We start from the raw sequence: 16976 nt of genomic DNA, 5'->3' as shown, positions 1-16976 counted from the left end.
GGGTGACATAATCACCTGTATCACTAAACAATAATTTGCAATTCACAAAGTTACTAAATCACTTATGAAACCACTTAGCACTATTTAAAGTAAACTGTTTTTGGAAATACTGAACTGACAGCAAGGTGATCTGAGTGTCTCCCGCCATAACGCTTTCTATGTGCACAACGTGTTTATGTTTGTATGTTTATTACAAAACAATTTATTACAAAAAAATGGCGCAATAATCATTAATTGTCAATTTCGTCATTAAATACTACACCAAATACAAAATAAATAGTACCATTAAATTTCTTGTAAAAAAACTACGAAGTTATTTAAAAATTTGCAAGTTCAACCAATTGGTTTCCTATAGCGAACAAAATAAACAAACTTCCTCTTTTATATATAAATATATATATTTATCTTCGAAAAATAGAAAAGTACCATTTCAATCTTTTTGCTTCCTTATCCTTTCTTTGTATACTGCCAATTTGTTACTCCGAGTACAAGAGGTGTTGTTAAATGCCAGGCCAGTTGTTTTGATTGTGATTTATACTCAATAAGGATTGTTTCACCATGTTTTCATTTCTTTACTCAAAACCAAGACAATTCAGTTAAACTCAATTACATCTTCTGTTGAACCTCCTGTTATCCTGCAAATCCTAACCATTTTCTCAAAAGGAAAATAGTGAACCAGAGTAAATTGGAAGAAGAAATTGTGGTGTGTGACTTGGATTCAAAACTGGGTTATTGAGCCTTTTGTTTTCCCCTTGATATGTGTATTTCTTTGGAAGGTAAATATTTGAACCTGAGAATAACATAATACTTATAACTATATTTATTACCTACTCAACAGTACTTTCAGTGATAAACATAAAATATTCTGTTTTTCTAATGATGTATAACACATTTAGGATCTAAGTCTATTTATCATCTTCCAGAAAATTTATTACTCATTCAGACTTTAAATGGAATATGCCGAGTCAAATTTATGTATTATTTGGAAATTATTTTGATTTATAAGGTAGAATGTGAGTGTCCTTATTCTTTTATCTATGTGCAGGAAAAAGGTTGTCCTACTGACTGGTCAAAAGGATCAACATGGTATCACCTACTATATACATATTTTTTATTCAAATTTTAGGTTTACTGGCCACTGTGTATGACATCAAAATAAGCATTTAAATTTTTTTTCAAAGAAGGAAGAAAAACTACAAATTATTATGGTTGGGTAATGCTAGAAAAACTAGAATCTTTTAGTGCTGTTTTACAAAAAAAAAATAGTTTTGATGACCTCGGTACATTATATATATATAAATTAAAAACACATGTACAAACTATATTTTTAATTGTTCAATAGGTAAGAAATCAGAATATTTATGAAAACTACTTTCAGGTAAACTAGTTGTATTGGAATCAAATATTTAGAACCTTCCCATAATGTTTTAAGTCAATTTTGCAGTTTTCAATTGCATTTCATGAGAATTTGGAAAAACTACATTTGTGCAGTGGTCTCAGTGAATTGTGGAATTTGATCCACATCTTTTGTTAGGTGTCACTCTGTAGATAATTATATTAACATATTTTAAAGACATGCATTGAATATTCTAGAGCATTAAGAAATGTAATGGACATGCAGTATTTGCTAGTATGTTCATCAGATGTGCTTTTAAGTTTACATGTGTGCATCTTTGTTTTTGAACCATTATCAGGATGGTATTGCCTAAACAGTTTAGTAAAGTTGGGATTGTGATCTAAAATTCAAGATCACACAGAGGTAATTGTTTGGTTTCTTTTATCAGGTCATAGTTCATAGATTTGGCTGTGCAGAAATACTTTCAAGGTCACATACAAGTCAGATCATTTTCGTCACTTCATATTGCTGAAGTTGGTCAAATTTTACACCTTGGGTATAAGTTATGCATCATAGTCATGGTTACCTCAAGGTAACATAATAAAAACTTATTTTGAATTTTGTTCAAAAGTCAACATGGTTTCACTGGGGGGGGGGATCTTAACTTACAAATTGTTTGACATTCTTTGAAAAAGTTACTACTTATGTAAGATGAGGGTAGGGTACACATGTTCATTTAGTGTATCTGGATATTTCAAAAGTATTTGACAAAGTGCTACTTACAAAGCTTGTTAAAAAAGTGATCTCTTTATGTGTGGAAGATAGGTTGGTTCATTGGATGTAAAACTGGCTAGACAGAAGAAAGCTGAGGGTTGTTAAAAACGGAGTTCAGCCAAACTGGATTAATGTAATGATCTCTGTGTTAGGCCGACCTTTGCTCTTTGTCATTTACATCAAAGATATAGATGAAAGAATGGTCAATAGATAATTTAAATTTGCTGATGACATTAAAGTTTTGGTTGTTGTATGCTGTAGGGAGGATATTACCATAATCCAAAAGGATTTGGATTAATTAGAGAGTTGGGCAAATAAATAGTAGACAACTTTTAATTAGAAAAAATGCAAGATAATACATGTGGGATATCACAATCTGAAGTATGAGTATAATTTTGATGAGAATAACTTACAGTATTAAGGAAGAAAAATATCTTGGTGTTCTGATTTATAAGTCTCTTAAGCCATCCAAGTAAAGTGCTGCTGTTAGTAGTAGGGCAAATGGGATTTTAGGTTGTATCTACGGAAATAATGAATACAAATCTAAAGAGATTATACTGTTATTGTATATGTCTTTCATTGGTTAGACCACATTTGGAGTACTACATTAGTCTTAAGCTTTTTACCTTAGACAGGACATTGAATTGTTGGAAAGAGTTCAGATGAGGGCTACTGGGATAATATCTAGGATGGAAGGGTTCTCATATGAAAATAGGTTATGATCTTCAAACTTGTTTTCTCATGAAAAAAATAATATTAAAATGGATCTGATTGAGGTGTTTAATTTTTGTATTTAATGATGAAAATGGTAAGAGTATGGGATACAAATGTAAATTTTGGCTGGATAAAATCCATCAGCTACAACAGCATTTTTCTTTTTTCTGATAGTGTGGTTGGCCTTGGATAAAATTTGTCTTCAGATTTGGTAGACACAGTTAATTTAAGGGATTGATAAATATTTGAATGATAATGGCTGGCTTTGAGGTTTTTTAATGTTCAGTTTAACTTAGGGGACAGGACATTCTATATGGACCAAAAGGTCCCTTGTTGCATTATTTGGTTTTGTTTGTTTATTTGCTGTGATGTGCAAAACTACACAATCTGTACTTTCAACACTGTGGGTATTGAAGCCCAATGTTTAGCATTACAACAAACCTTCAGACAAGCGAGGGAATTTTATTATTTGGAAGGAATTAAAAAGTAAATTACAAGTGTACATAAACAATGTCTTATGAAGTGAATAAAAACTGTATGTGAAATTTTGGAAGGTGTACAAGAAAACAGAAAAGGAGTATTCTATCCATAACCACCTTTTATAAGGTATTCAAGAAAAGTTACTGTACGTTAAATTACCAATACTTTTCACAGGAACTGCTTTTTTTTTTTTACTACACTTTCTGTCCTTGGGTTTTTTTTTTTAGAGTTCAACTTTGGTGGAACAAATTTAATTTTCAAATAAAAATTCCACCTGGCAAACTTCTAGATCATTTCAGTTAGTGATTTTGGTTTTATTTTATCATTAACCATTCACACACAAAAAAAGTTGGTGAAATAAGGGCGTAATTAAGATTTTAAAGAACAGTAATTATTACTGGGTCTATCTTAAGTTGCAAACGTTAGATACGTTCTGATGAACTCTGCATTTCTGTTTAATGCCCTATAATACTAATAAATGTTGAAATCTATGTTATTAAAACTCGTATTGTTTCACTGGATTATACAATATTGTCCTAAATAATATTAAGCATTCTGACATGAATATTTTATTAGTTAATGGTATTTACACTGTAATATATATTTTTATGTAAAACCCCATTTCTTATGTAAAGTGAATGCAGCTGGTTAAACATTATATATGGTGTGATTTTTAGATCACTCCTTTTCTATTTTTCATGCACAAGAAATGTTAAAATGTGTATTGTTATTCCAATGTGTTAGAAGTATCTAAATTAAGGTTATTTACTGTGTATAAACTTGTGAAATGTTTAAAATAAATAGGCTTTTTAAATAAGTATCTAAATTAAGATTGTTTACTGTATGATGAAATGTTTAAAAAATAGGCTTTTTAAATAAGTATCTAAATTAAAGTTGTTTACAGTGTATAACCTTATGAAATGTTTAAAATAAATAGGCTTTTTAAATAAGTATCTAAATCAAGGTTGTTTACTGTGTATAAACTTATGAAATATTTAAAATAAATAGGCTTTTTAAATAACATACCACATTACATAACCAAATAAGTTGAATTGTTTGTTTGTTTTGAATTTCACGCAAAGCTACACGAGGGCTATCTGCGCTAGCCGTCCCTAATTTAGCAGTGTAAGACTAGAGGGAAGGCAGATAGTCATCATCACCCACTGCCAACTCTTGGGCTACTCTTTTACCAACAAATAGTGGGATTGAGCATCACATTATAACATTCCTACGGCTGAAAGGCGAGCATGTTTGGTGTGATGGGGATTCAAACCCGTGACCCTCAGATTGCAAGTCGAGAATAAGTTGAATAAGCCACTAACCAAAATCTATAGATGAGTTTTTGTTAACATGCATTGTAGATTTACATTTCATTTGATTTCATTAATTTCCTACAGGTGGTTAGTGGTTAACTGATGATTTAAACATGCTTGAACTGTCTTGAGTAGTTTTTATATTTATCTTACTTTTACAAATTGTTGAGATACTTAAGCACACAGGTATTTAGTATAGTGTTTTAATACTTTTATTGAATTATGCTAAATTATTTCACCAAACAATTTGTTGTGTTTGCATTTATTTTTATATAGATTAGTTACATTAATAAACTGGTTTGATTTTGAAATGGGATTTTGCAGTGGACTACCGAGATCAGCAGTTCTCTATCTGCGATCCATGAACAAAAACGTTTGAGAACCACTGCTGTAGATCACAGTGTGATCTAGATTATCAAAAGTAGTGTTACACTAAACATTTACTTTGAAGCCTTTACGACTTAGATCAAATTATTAAGAGTCTAATCTAAATAGAGTTGGATCACTTTTTTGTAAAATAAAAAAAAAAAAAAATTTAAGAGAAAAGAATACGAAAACGTCTCAAAATTTTATTAATAAGATAATCGTATCTTTTATGACTTATATGAGATGGAACATAACTGAGCTTAGAAGGCAAAAACATTAAGTTATTTCTTTTATTTCTTGTGCTTATACTTTAATCATAGTTTTATATGGTTTTATCCAGATAAGAAACCCCATGAAATTCCAGGAAACTGGGATTTAGGATTTATCACGAGCAAAAGTATGATGCTAACACCTCCTATCCAAAGTGGCCATATTCTGCATCTCTGTGTAAGCTGTTTAGGTCCTTCAGTACATCACTACAGATCCTGAAACCAACAAGACAAAACTAAAGATTTATCTTGTCTATGTTTTAAATGACACTGAAAATAAAGTATTAAAATTCTAGCACTAAATTTTTTGGGGTGTAGTGGTCAGAAAGCAAAGAAAGTACATTTGTTATCGGTGGTGGGTTAATAATAACAATCATACAAACAATAATACTTTTCATATTATTAAGTTTCCACTGTAACATATTTAATAAAATGTTTATACATGGATTTGGGATTATTAAAACAGTGTGCAAAACACATTTGGAGGGACTCAAGCACACCCATGTCCTATGGGCACGATGCCACTGATTGAATGGCTAAAGTTTCTTTCAACTACTGTGTTAAGAAATTAGCCTTATTTACCCAAGATTTCAAGTTACTATTACTTATATGTTTTGTACCAGATTCTGACGTTTTACAGTAAAAGGACGAGTAGAGGATCCAACTGCTGAGAATCCAAATATGGATCCGAACACTATGGTACACCAAAGCATATTAGTCCAACAAATGAGGGGGACAGGGCATACTGACACCCGATTAAAGCTGGTCAGAAAATCTTTGAGCATGAACTTGTATGTTGGGTGAAGGGGGAAAATTATAAAGTTCAGAAGGTGGAATGTCACCCAAAAAGGTTTTTTTGGGGGTCATCATAGGAGAGAGGGGAAACATGTACAATATCACACACCTGATTAACAAGTTGCAAAAAAAAGGGTGAGAGGTGAAATCTCCTGAATAGGTGTAGATTGTGACTGACCAAAATAAGAGGGTTCCAGAAAAAAAAGAGTCCAAATTTTCTTCACCATAATGGTATTCTTCCTCAAAAACATGTTCACATTGAAAAAGTAAGAAATCGCCAATTGAACATTTGACTCTAGCTCCTTAAGAATTAAGGCTTTACTTCCTCTGCAGATAAAGTCAAACCCAAGTCCTGAGAAGTCATAGCATTTGCATTGTGGACTGTAATGGGAATTTCCATTTCCAATACAATGAACCTCGAATTAATACTAAGTTTACTTAGAATTCAGGAAGAAAGAAACAAATTCAAATCATCGAAACAATTGAATTGAAATACAGAAAAATAAAACTGTTGAAAAAAATTATTAGAAACATATGTCTAAATCATGTAATGCCAATCAAGAAAGTGACGACTGAGTGGGAATAGCTGAGGAAGCTAGCTGCACCCATATAAGTGGCACAATACTATTGGTAGAGGGTAATCACATGTGCAAAAATGACATGAAATTGATGGGGTATATAAACTGGTGTGCTGAGCCCAAACATGTCTCTAGCAATGCTTAGAGGGCAGAAAGAAGACTGAGATAGCATTGTGTGAGTAGAGGTAAGACTGCATCAGAAGGTAGCTAATCAACATCACCCACTGCTAACTCTTGGGCTACTCTAATCAAATAGTAGGATTGAACATCACTTTATAATGACCCCATGGTTGAAAGGGGTGAGTATGTTCAGCAGTGAGAAGCAAACCCAAAAGTGTGTGAGTAAAGTACCCAAATCACCAGGATATGCCAGAAGAGCAAAAAAACTAATACAATATCATAACTCTTTCAAGGCCATTGACCAACACAGAATAATCACAAAGACAAATGGAACAGGAAACACTGGCCACCAGCTAGTAAGTCATAATATTTTCTTTCACACTGAATAGGTAGAGTTCATGTAAAGCTATCAAAACCCGTATTTTTAAATTTTGCATAATATGTATCTAATTATAGGATACACAAAATCATACTGCAAATAAAAGATTGAAAAGTTTTATCCAATACTAAGATAGACAATCCTATTAATCATCTTAAGAAAAGACAGGAAAACGTGAGATGTACAAGTTAGTTATACCCATGTTTTCTTCTTTCATTACCATTTAAAATACATTTTTAATGATAAATGTTCATCTCTTGGTTTCTCTTCATTGCAGTATGTCATGTTTCTACACCTAATTTTAAATGTTTGTTACTCAAACCTATCTAGATTTTATAATTTGGTGAAACTATTTTAGTTTTTGAACAAGTCATATAATGTTTAATAAAAAAATAACAATTACACAATTTAGTAATGTATTAACTGTGCTTTACAGAGCTGAGATTTTAGCCACTATAAAGCAAAGACGACATGTTTTTTTAAGCTTCGCAAAATATCAACCAAATTTTTATTTTACAGTCAAGTTGATATTCAATTACTGAACATAAAGTTCAAACTGATGTAAAATGCAAATACATCAGTATATATATATTTTTTAGTATAATTAATAAAGTATAGTATTTTTTGTTATGTACAGAACTTTACTAAAACAATTATTAGCCGTAACAATTAGTTAGTTGTTTTTGTTCCTTTTATCATCATTAAACAGTTATGTAAGCCAAGTATCTATCTCGACTTGACGAAGAAGATCAAATGTATTATTAGCTGTAAGACATTGCTAGTATTAATTGCTTTCGTCTTTGAAGTGGCACCGAAGAACCTTTTGTAACTTGTTTTAAAGATATGAATTTTTAAAATTAAAAAATCTTAGTTTCTGGTGATTTTAAAATTGGAATATATTCTACAATGACAAACATGCTGAGATAAGTACATTTTGTATCAAAAAAAAAAAAATTCCCATTTTGATAAAATATGTCTTCTGGGTTGTTACTTTAGCAGAATTATCTTAAATGTTTTTTTTAAAGTAAATAATGATCAGTAAATTCTCTAAGAATGATATAATCAAAGAAAATTGTGACATTACTTACAAATAAGAAGTTTATGCTATATAAGGAATTAGAACTGGTCAAGTAAAAACTTGAAGACACACATCAGTTTTTCCAGGTAGTTTTCCAAGTAATTTTACAAATTCCATGCTTATAGTTTTTCTTGGTTTGGTTTTGGAGTTTCCTGCAAAGCTACACGAGGGCTATCTGTGCTAGGCATCCCTAGTTTAGCAGTGAAAGACTAGAGGGAAGGCAGCTAGTCAACACCATTCAAGGCCAACTCTTGGACTACTCTTTAGTGACAATTAATGGGATTGACTGTCACATTATAATGCCTCCATAGCTAAAAGGGTGAGCACGTTCAGTGTGATGAGGAGTTGAACTTGTGACCTGCAGATTGCAAGTTGAGCATACTAACCACCAGGCCCAGTTTTTCTCATTTAAGCATAATTACAGGTAGGAATTCACCAATCTGTCTGTATCTCAAGAAACTTGCAACATATTTTGTTCATGCACAGTTCTCCATCATTACAGAAAGTCTGAATATCAGTAACTGTGTCAGTCTCTTGGTAATTATATCATATTACCTAGTTGGAAGTTGAAAAACAATGAAGACGTATGCAGTTGAATGCAAGTAAAATAAATAACACTGAACACAGACAAGGAGCAGTGACGGCAAAACAACAGGAAACACGCTAGTATATGAAAATTGAACAGAACAAAGGAACTTTATGAAAGCTTAATTTCTGACTTAATGACAAACAAAATGTAAATACAGTTTTGAATACTTTTTAAACATATTTATGATATCATGAAACCTAAAAGATCTTATAAATTTACCAATACTGTACAGTATGACTATAAGTGACTGTCTAATTCACTAGAGATTAATATGAGTTTGTTTTTATAGGATCATGTTGTAGAACTAACTAAAAAAACTGCTATCACAACTTTTTACAAATTCACTTAGAAACTGTTTTGCATTCAATACAAGGATTTAAAACGAAAAAGAAATGATTTGGAAAAGAATGTTATCATACATGTAATGTTCAGTGTGACAATATTCTATTTAAATGAATACAGTATTTATATGAACAGTAAAAAAAAATTATATATGTAAATACACTTGATTAGAGAATCCTGAGAGCTAAGAATGTCTTTGAAAAACAGATATAAAACATTTAATGAACAAAAGTAGCGTTGTTAAGTGAATAAAATAAGATAATAACACAGTTTTACTCATCATCTTTCCTTCTTTATAAAATGTTTTCTAAACTCTACACTTACAGTCTTTACTGGTGGGCTCAAAATTTCTCATGATTTTCACTTCCACAACAGATTAGTGAGGCTGAGGAACATGACCATCTACGTAGAAGTTTCTAGTAGCAGTTGGAAGCCTTAGTTCTATTCCATCTAACTCTTTGGTAAGTATTATTTGACAACCTGGAAAGATGAAAAAACAACATTTCGTCTTACCAACGAAACACAGAGCCCTCTCCACATTTTATAATTCCCCTGGTAATCTTCACTCAATCTTGCCTATACATATCTTACTTTTATTATCTTATACTGAGCTAATCAATCAATATTGTATATATATATATATATATTATCTGTAAAAATATATAATGCTTGAGTCTTAAATATATATCAATCAATTTCCTTCTTTTAAGGATGAATTATTTACGCTTATTAATGAAATTAAAAAAATGAAACAGATGTAGTAAGAATCATGTTTAATGATGAAATTTTCACAAAATCAATGTTTCTAACTTTTTTATCAATGGACAAATCACAGAAATCTGAATCAAAGTTAAAAATGTGAGTTTTATCTTAATAGTTATAATGATGTATAAGCCAAATAAAAAAAAAGAATTAAAGTAAATAAAAAGGAAAAACTGAAGTTAACTTTCAAATACTAAAGAATTAATTAAACTGCTATAACTTTAACACATACAGTCTCGAAGAAAAATATCATAATTAGACTTGTTCAAATTAATGTGTTTGATATGAGAGATATGCATTGGCTTCCTGAGATGCAGGTTATACCATTTTGACTAAGAGAATCCTCTTACTGCTTTTGTTATTGGAAATGGCCAAAAAAGGAAATATTCTTGATGAGATTCCTAGAATATCCATGGCTATTACTAAAAGTGGAAACATTGAAGAGAATTGTTCTGAACACATCCATGACTATAAGTGGAAATACAGTAGAGAGAGAGATGTTCTGAACACATCCATGACTATAAGTGGAAATACAGTAGAGAGAGATGTTCTAAACACATCCATGGCTATTACTGTGAGAGGAAACACTGTAGAGAGAGAGATGTTCTGAACACATTCATTACTATAAGAGGAAACACTGTAGAGAGATGTTCTGAATGCATTCATTACTATAAGTGGAAACACAGTAGAGAGCGATGTTCTGAACACATCCATGGCTATTACTATAAGTGGAAACACAGTAGAGAGAGATGTTCTGAACACATCCATGACTATAAGTGGAAACACAGTAGAGAGATGTTCTGAACACATCCATGACTATAAGTGGAAACACAGTAGAGAGATGTTCTGAACACATCCATGACTATAAGTGGAAACACAGTAGAGAGAGATGTTCTGAACACATCCATGGCTATTACTATAAGTGGAAACACTGCAGAAAAATATTCTTAACACATCAAGAACTATAAGTGGTAACAGTATAGAGACGTTCTGAATACGTCCATGGCTACTACTGCAAGTGGAAACACTGTACAGAAGTTATAAATATATCCAGATTTAATAATGCACAGAACATACTGTAGAAATGTTATGAACAGTTTTTCATGATGAAAAATTAAAAATATAGTTATGAGTTTGAAATTTCCTGATCAACATAAATTATAAGCTCTAAACATTTTGTAAGCTATCTAAGAAAGTGAAAAATAAACAAATGAAAATCAATGTTCCAAATTTATGTGAAAAAAATTAATGACGAGGTTCATATTTAATTATTAAGCCCTTTTGCTTCAATACACACATATATATAAAATTCTCACCTAATCTTGAGTTTTCTTTTAGAAATGGTGCCATATCAAGAAGGTCTTCTTCACTAAAAGAAATATAACAGTCGAGTGAAAACTGTATCACACTCTTTGGTATTACTTTTTTCAACTTCAATTTCTTTTCAACATTTGAACTTAAAAACTCTGCATCAAAATTTCATTACCAATGATATATTTCATCTAAACAAAAACCACTCACTGTGCTTGTAATTACTGTTCTATACATGTTACAGTACTCTTCATGGTTTTAAAATAGATACAGTCACAGCCTTAGCTCTCTTTTAAGTTTAAAATATACAAACACATTTGTTTCTTTTAGTTTTACCACAAGTACAGTTACAGTCTCAACTATTTTAGTTGCAAATACATAAACACGTTTGTTTCTTTTGGTTTTACCACAAATACAGTTACAGCCTCAACTATTTGTGGTAAAACCAAAAGAAACAAACATGTTTATGTATTTTCAACTAAAATACAGTTACAGTTTTAGTTTTATGTCTACAATCATAGCCTCAACTCCATCAGTATAAAATAAATAAATACATTTTACCAATATAAAATTAAGTAGTTGGTAAGAAATAGAGAGAGATCTGGCAACTGTGATGATTTTTTTCATTCATGAATATTTTGTACAACATCTCAATTGCACTTTTCGTATCTACTATCCAGTATACAATTGAGAAGTTAGCCAAATATTCAAAAATAAAATAATAGGAAATCCTAAAAAATTACCAATTGCCAAATTACATATCACTATTTAAATGGACACTTTATTGCATGATAAAATTAATGACATTAATCCAGTAGTTTTCCTTCAGCAGGCTAACACTGTTTACAAACTAAAAGTAACACCCATGCTCAAATCAGACTGTATTGATAAATCAAACAATGTGTTGTCAATATACACTATATGTTTATTACAACTTTTATTGAGCTATTACATAAATGTGTAATAGTTTGTGTTGTTAAAAAGTCACTTACTAGCAAGAACTAAGGGATTAACCCTTTATCTGTATCGGTAGAGCACTCTCAGGTTTGAACTCGAAGCAAGGAAATATGAATATGTAATGTCAAAATAAAGTTAATTTTTTACAACTCTGAAAATGTATTTCTGATAGATACTTACCTCCTCTGACATAATAGTTTTCCTCGATTTGTGCTGCCCTCTATATGCACAATTTTTTCTCAACACTAACCTTGAAGCTCCCACCTAACATCAAGTGGTATAGCTGCATTGTAGCATGCAAATGAGCATGTGATAACCCTCCACCAATAGGAGTGTGACACACCTTCCTAGTGCAGCTGGTTTCCTCTAAACTGTAGAGCACAATCATCACTTTGAGATTAGACAAAAAAATAGATGCATCAAAAATGGGGAGTATGGATGGGAAGTGTGAGGTAAGTATCTATCAGAAAAACATTTTCAGTGTTGGAAAGTGTTAACTTCTAATACAATACTTTACCTCTGCTTACATAATAGCTAGAATCCCACAATGAAACGGTGGAGGGACCAGTGCAAAAGTTACCTGGATGAGCACTCTTCAGAATAATTTTCCAAAAAGAGCCCATGGAGTGTGATACCCTAATATATAGGGTCACACTTGTGGGAAACTACAACACATCTGTACCAGGGTATACTATTCACCCACTGTAAGGATATGTGTCACCAATTCAGGCAGAAAACATGCAAGTTCAATCAGTAAATGGATGTGCCAGATGGTGTAGAGTGGCTAGGACTTATCACACTGTAATCAGTGGGTCAACACCAGTTCAAAACTGGGCAACATCGGGTATGTGTCTTCCGGTCTGCAGTAGGAGGAAGCAAACTGAAAAACAACTTCCATTCAAACAACCCAGGTGGGGTACATGTGTGTGCAGACCCAGTACACAGCAAACACCAGGTCACCTGGGATAGGAAGGGGGAATGCAAATGTAGATGGATCAAATCTAGTCCAAAACCAAGAAGCATTGGGAATTTTTTGCTTGGGTCCCTACCAGCCATATGTGTGAGGACTCGTGTTAGCTGGTTCTACGCCGTTCCAACACCAGAGCACCTGGGAACCAATCTCAAGGCAGTGGTAATATAGGGGAAAGCCAGCAAGAGGGATGAACTGCATGTGGTAGATTCATCCAATCCAAAATCATGCGGTATCAAGTATTAAGTATTTTTCACCCTGTCTGCAGTTGGAGAAGAGTACTCACCATCCACGCCAACACAAAACTACCACCCTACTCTCGATTGAGTGGAAGTGATCACATTCAGGAGGAAACCCCAAGATCCACCATCCTAGAAACTGGTAAGTGGCAAGGACTCCACTAAAAGAAAGACACATGAAGTCAAAGTGATGACTCTGCTGGATGGGAGAGGGGGAGTGAAGTTGAAGGAAGAAAGTGACAGAGGTAGAGGAGGAGAGGGCAGGAGAAGATGCAATAGAAGAAACCATGGCCAAGCTTGCCAGCTTGGAGTCATCAGGAGGATGAAACATGGAATGTCCAGAATGAGAGAAAACACGAAGGAGAAGACGATTAGGAGGGTAGGCATGTAGAAAAAAAGTTGGACCAGTCCAGCTGGAATACATCCCCAGCAAAAGCAGAAAACCAGAAAATGGGAGGTAGGGTGATGAAAAGAGTGGTAAAATCATTTAGAGCAATTGTGTCCAGATGAGAGCGTAGTCACATGAACACCAGAGGAATGAGGGACCAATCCACAACTAGTATCTTGGCAGACCTCGAGAGACAATCCATGAAAAGATTCAGGACACCTGGAATAGAACAAGCTATTAGAAGTACTTGTATAGAATGGGCCCAGAAAAAGGGGTTGGTAGTGTGGGAACAGGGAGAGCATGACAAAGTGTTCGTTCCCCTGATGATTGATATAGGAGACAATGGCAGAATTAGCTGTATGTATCATCATGAGATGTCTATGAACCATCCTAAAAAAAAAAAAAAGAATCAAAAATTTGATGTACAGTCAAAAGTTCTCAGAAGTGTAATACCTACTATGGGAGTAGTTTTATCAAGTCACCATGTGAAGTCTTTGAGTAAGGAAGGAGAATGGTTGAGGGAAAGGGATTCCAAGCAATAATCCAGAGAACATGTAGTCCATTCTAAATGTTGCACATGAGCATGACTCAAGGGGATAAAGAATTCCATGGAAGCCCAAATCCCCGAAAGAGAAACAACCTTCCACACAGTGAGAGAAGGAGAGGATATGGCATGGGAAACCAATTGTTCCATGTCCCTCAAAAGAAGAATAGAAAGACAGGGCCTGCAGAAATATGAATGAAAAAACCCAAATGAATGAAAAACAAAAGTGTGAGATGTGACTCCTCCAAACTGAACCAACCAACCCACACATAACACCTCCTGAAGGAAGAGAAGTGAATGACTGTAGAAAGCTTGTTAGTACAGAGCCAAAACAAGAAAAAAAGCATCTGAGATGTCCACCTCGGTCATTCCAAGACCTGTGGCGAAAAACCACCATAGGGTAATAAAATCCCCATGGGAAAATAAGGGACGATGAGAAACCAACTGAGACATGAAAAATGTAATAGACTCTACACCTGGGAACCACAAAAATATGGGAAGAAAAACCTGGAAAATGATGAGAACCCCCATCCAACAGCAATTGTAGCCAATAGGATCAACAATGTCACAGACCAATGTTGGCAAGAAATAAAATCCTTTGGAGGATGTAAAGTAATGGAAGCAGAAAACATTGGAGAAGGAGAGGAAAAAGCAAAGGTCTCCGATAGAAATCCCAGTTCTCGACAACTGGCTGCAAATAGAGGGCAAAAGCCCATAAACCAAACAAAATAAGCCCTACTGACCCTGAGCCAAGACTGTCAGTTCTGAAGTCTACTAGCAGTGGAAGGACAAATGGGAAAAGGAATGGTAAGTGGTGACAGAGAGAGAAGAGGAAGCAGGAGGACAGAACACAGAGAGAGTTCAAAGATTGAGCACAAGAGAGACATTAAACCAATGAGGATAAGGTAAAATCATTGGCATGCGGCCCTATATACAACACCAAAGAAACAAGTATACTAGTAAAATCATACAGGCAGATGAAAAGAGCCAGAAGAAGTCATAATAGATATAAAGGAGGCAAAACCAAGTGAGTAATAAGGGCATCATGCCCTAACCAACTCTAGCAAAAGTTCAACCAAATAAAAAATGAAAATGCTGAGAAAGATAAACAGGCCACTGTAAAAAAGATAAGTGAATGAATATCTCATAAAAACCCCATTGGGGAATGGTGGATTACCACAGAAAGCAGGTTAAAGATAATGGAAAAGAGTAGTGTGTGTGTAAGATGAAGGAAGGAAAACCTAAGCCTAAAAAAGACAGAGGATCTGACCCCTAAGTCTGAAGAAAAGACTTCAGAGTTTAGGAGTCAAAGAAAAGCAATACAGCACAAAGTCATGCCTAGTCATATGAGTTAACAAAGGAAGGAGGGCAAGGCATGTAAGCCCCAAAGTAGTGGTAAAATAATTGAATATGTAAAAAACATACCTGAGAAACCAAAAAATGGCTGATGTAGAATCAAGACAATAATAGATGAGGCAAAGGTAGGTGGAAAAAAAAGAGAAACACAGATGGAGGTATGTCACGGACATAAGAAGGCTTAGGCTGCATGAAAGACACCACCATCTGCTGCACAAAAGACATCACCTCTCCCAACAGACAAAGACAAAACCAATATAGTTGGTAGGCTAGCATTAACAAAGACATGTTGTTTCACACCAGACAAAATGAAAGTTACTGATACTTGTGAAACAATGTCTTTGTAGATACTTCCACTGAAAAATGGCTACACCTGAAAAGTTCAAAAGAGAAAAAATACAAAACATTACACGCAAGTGCCAAATCGAGAAGTGATGATTGTGCTCTACAGAACAGAAGGAGTCAGCTGCACTAGGAAAGTATGATACACTCCTATCGATGAAGGGTTGTAGCATGCTCATTTGTGTGCTACAATGCACTACGTGTAAATACATCACATTAGGTGGAGTCTCAAGGCTAGTGATGAGTAAAAATTGTGTATGCATAGGGTAGCACAAATCGAGGAAAGCTATTATGTGAAAAGAGGTCAGGTATCATATTGAAAATAATTACCACGAATGCCTCATTCCCAAGTATGATAATAATGTGTATGATTTTGAGCAGCTTGTGCATAAATTTTATATAATGAAACTCAAAACTGTGAGTTGGTTGGATGCATAATTGTTCTTTACCCTTTTGAGATAGATCACAGGTGAAAGGCCATGTTATCTCATTTGTTGAATCACATTCAAAATTTTATTTAACTGCTATTTCATGAATTTATGTCAATAAGTTTGGTATCAAACTGTAGATTAGAATTTAAATTTTAGTACTATAGATTACTCAATTTCTTAATTTAAAAGTAAATATTAAAAACAACAGATAAACATCTATTTTTGTGTGTCAAATGGTATGTTGAATGCAGTACTGGTTCAAATTAAATGTTTGTGAAGTCAAAATACTAAGTCTATAGTTTTGTACGAATTAGAAACTCAAATTACTGATATTGACAAGCTAGGATATAAAATAAGAAAGTCTTATTTTTTCTATTTGCTAAGATATTGCTCATGTAATAAATCAAACACAGTGGCACCCCACCCAACTCTTTCTATTTTCTCAGCCATTTTAACAGGCTTGGATGCCATTTCTTTCTTTTGAACCAATATTTCAAGGAGGTAGGGTGTGTCTTTAGTCTGCTCGAAATTTCATATTTTTTT

At 33.4% G+C, this 16976-nt stretch overlaps 1 protein-coding gene across 8 annotated transcripts in view; it reads right to left on the bottom strand.

The window, feature by feature from the left end:
• Window positions 1-5259: 5259 nt before the first annotated feature.
• The window catches only part of LOC106463271 (adrenodoxin-like protein, mitochondrial), a 20846-nt gene continuing 9129 nt past the window's right edge, over window positions 5260-16976 (bottom strand). For all 8 annotated transcript variants that reach the window (XR_002611451.1, XM_013923286.2, XM_022390714.1 and 5 more), the window contains 3 exons: window positions 11212-11264; window positions 9458-9613; window positions 5260-5468 (listed from right to left, as the gene is read on the bottom strand). Coding sequence is in view for 7 of the 8 variants with exons in the window: in XM_013923286.2 (XP_013778740.1) it covers window positions 9510-9613; window positions 11212-11264 (157 nt within the window). In the remaining variant the exon portion in view is untranslated. The remainder of the gene's footprint in view (window positions 5469-9457; window positions 9614-11211; window positions 11265-16976) is intronic.

Source organism: Limulus polyphemus, unplaced genomic scaffold (genome assembly GCF_000517525.1).
Source record: "Limulus polyphemus unplaced genomic scaffold, Limulus_polyphemus-2.1.2 Scaffold1363, whole genome shotgun sequence".
NCBI classification, from domain to species: Eukaryota; Metazoa; Arthropoda; class Merostomata; order Xiphosura; family Limulidae; genus Limulus; species Limulus polyphemus.
Note: the sequence above shows the minus strand (reverse complement) of the source record. Positions and strands in the feature narration are given on the sequence as shown.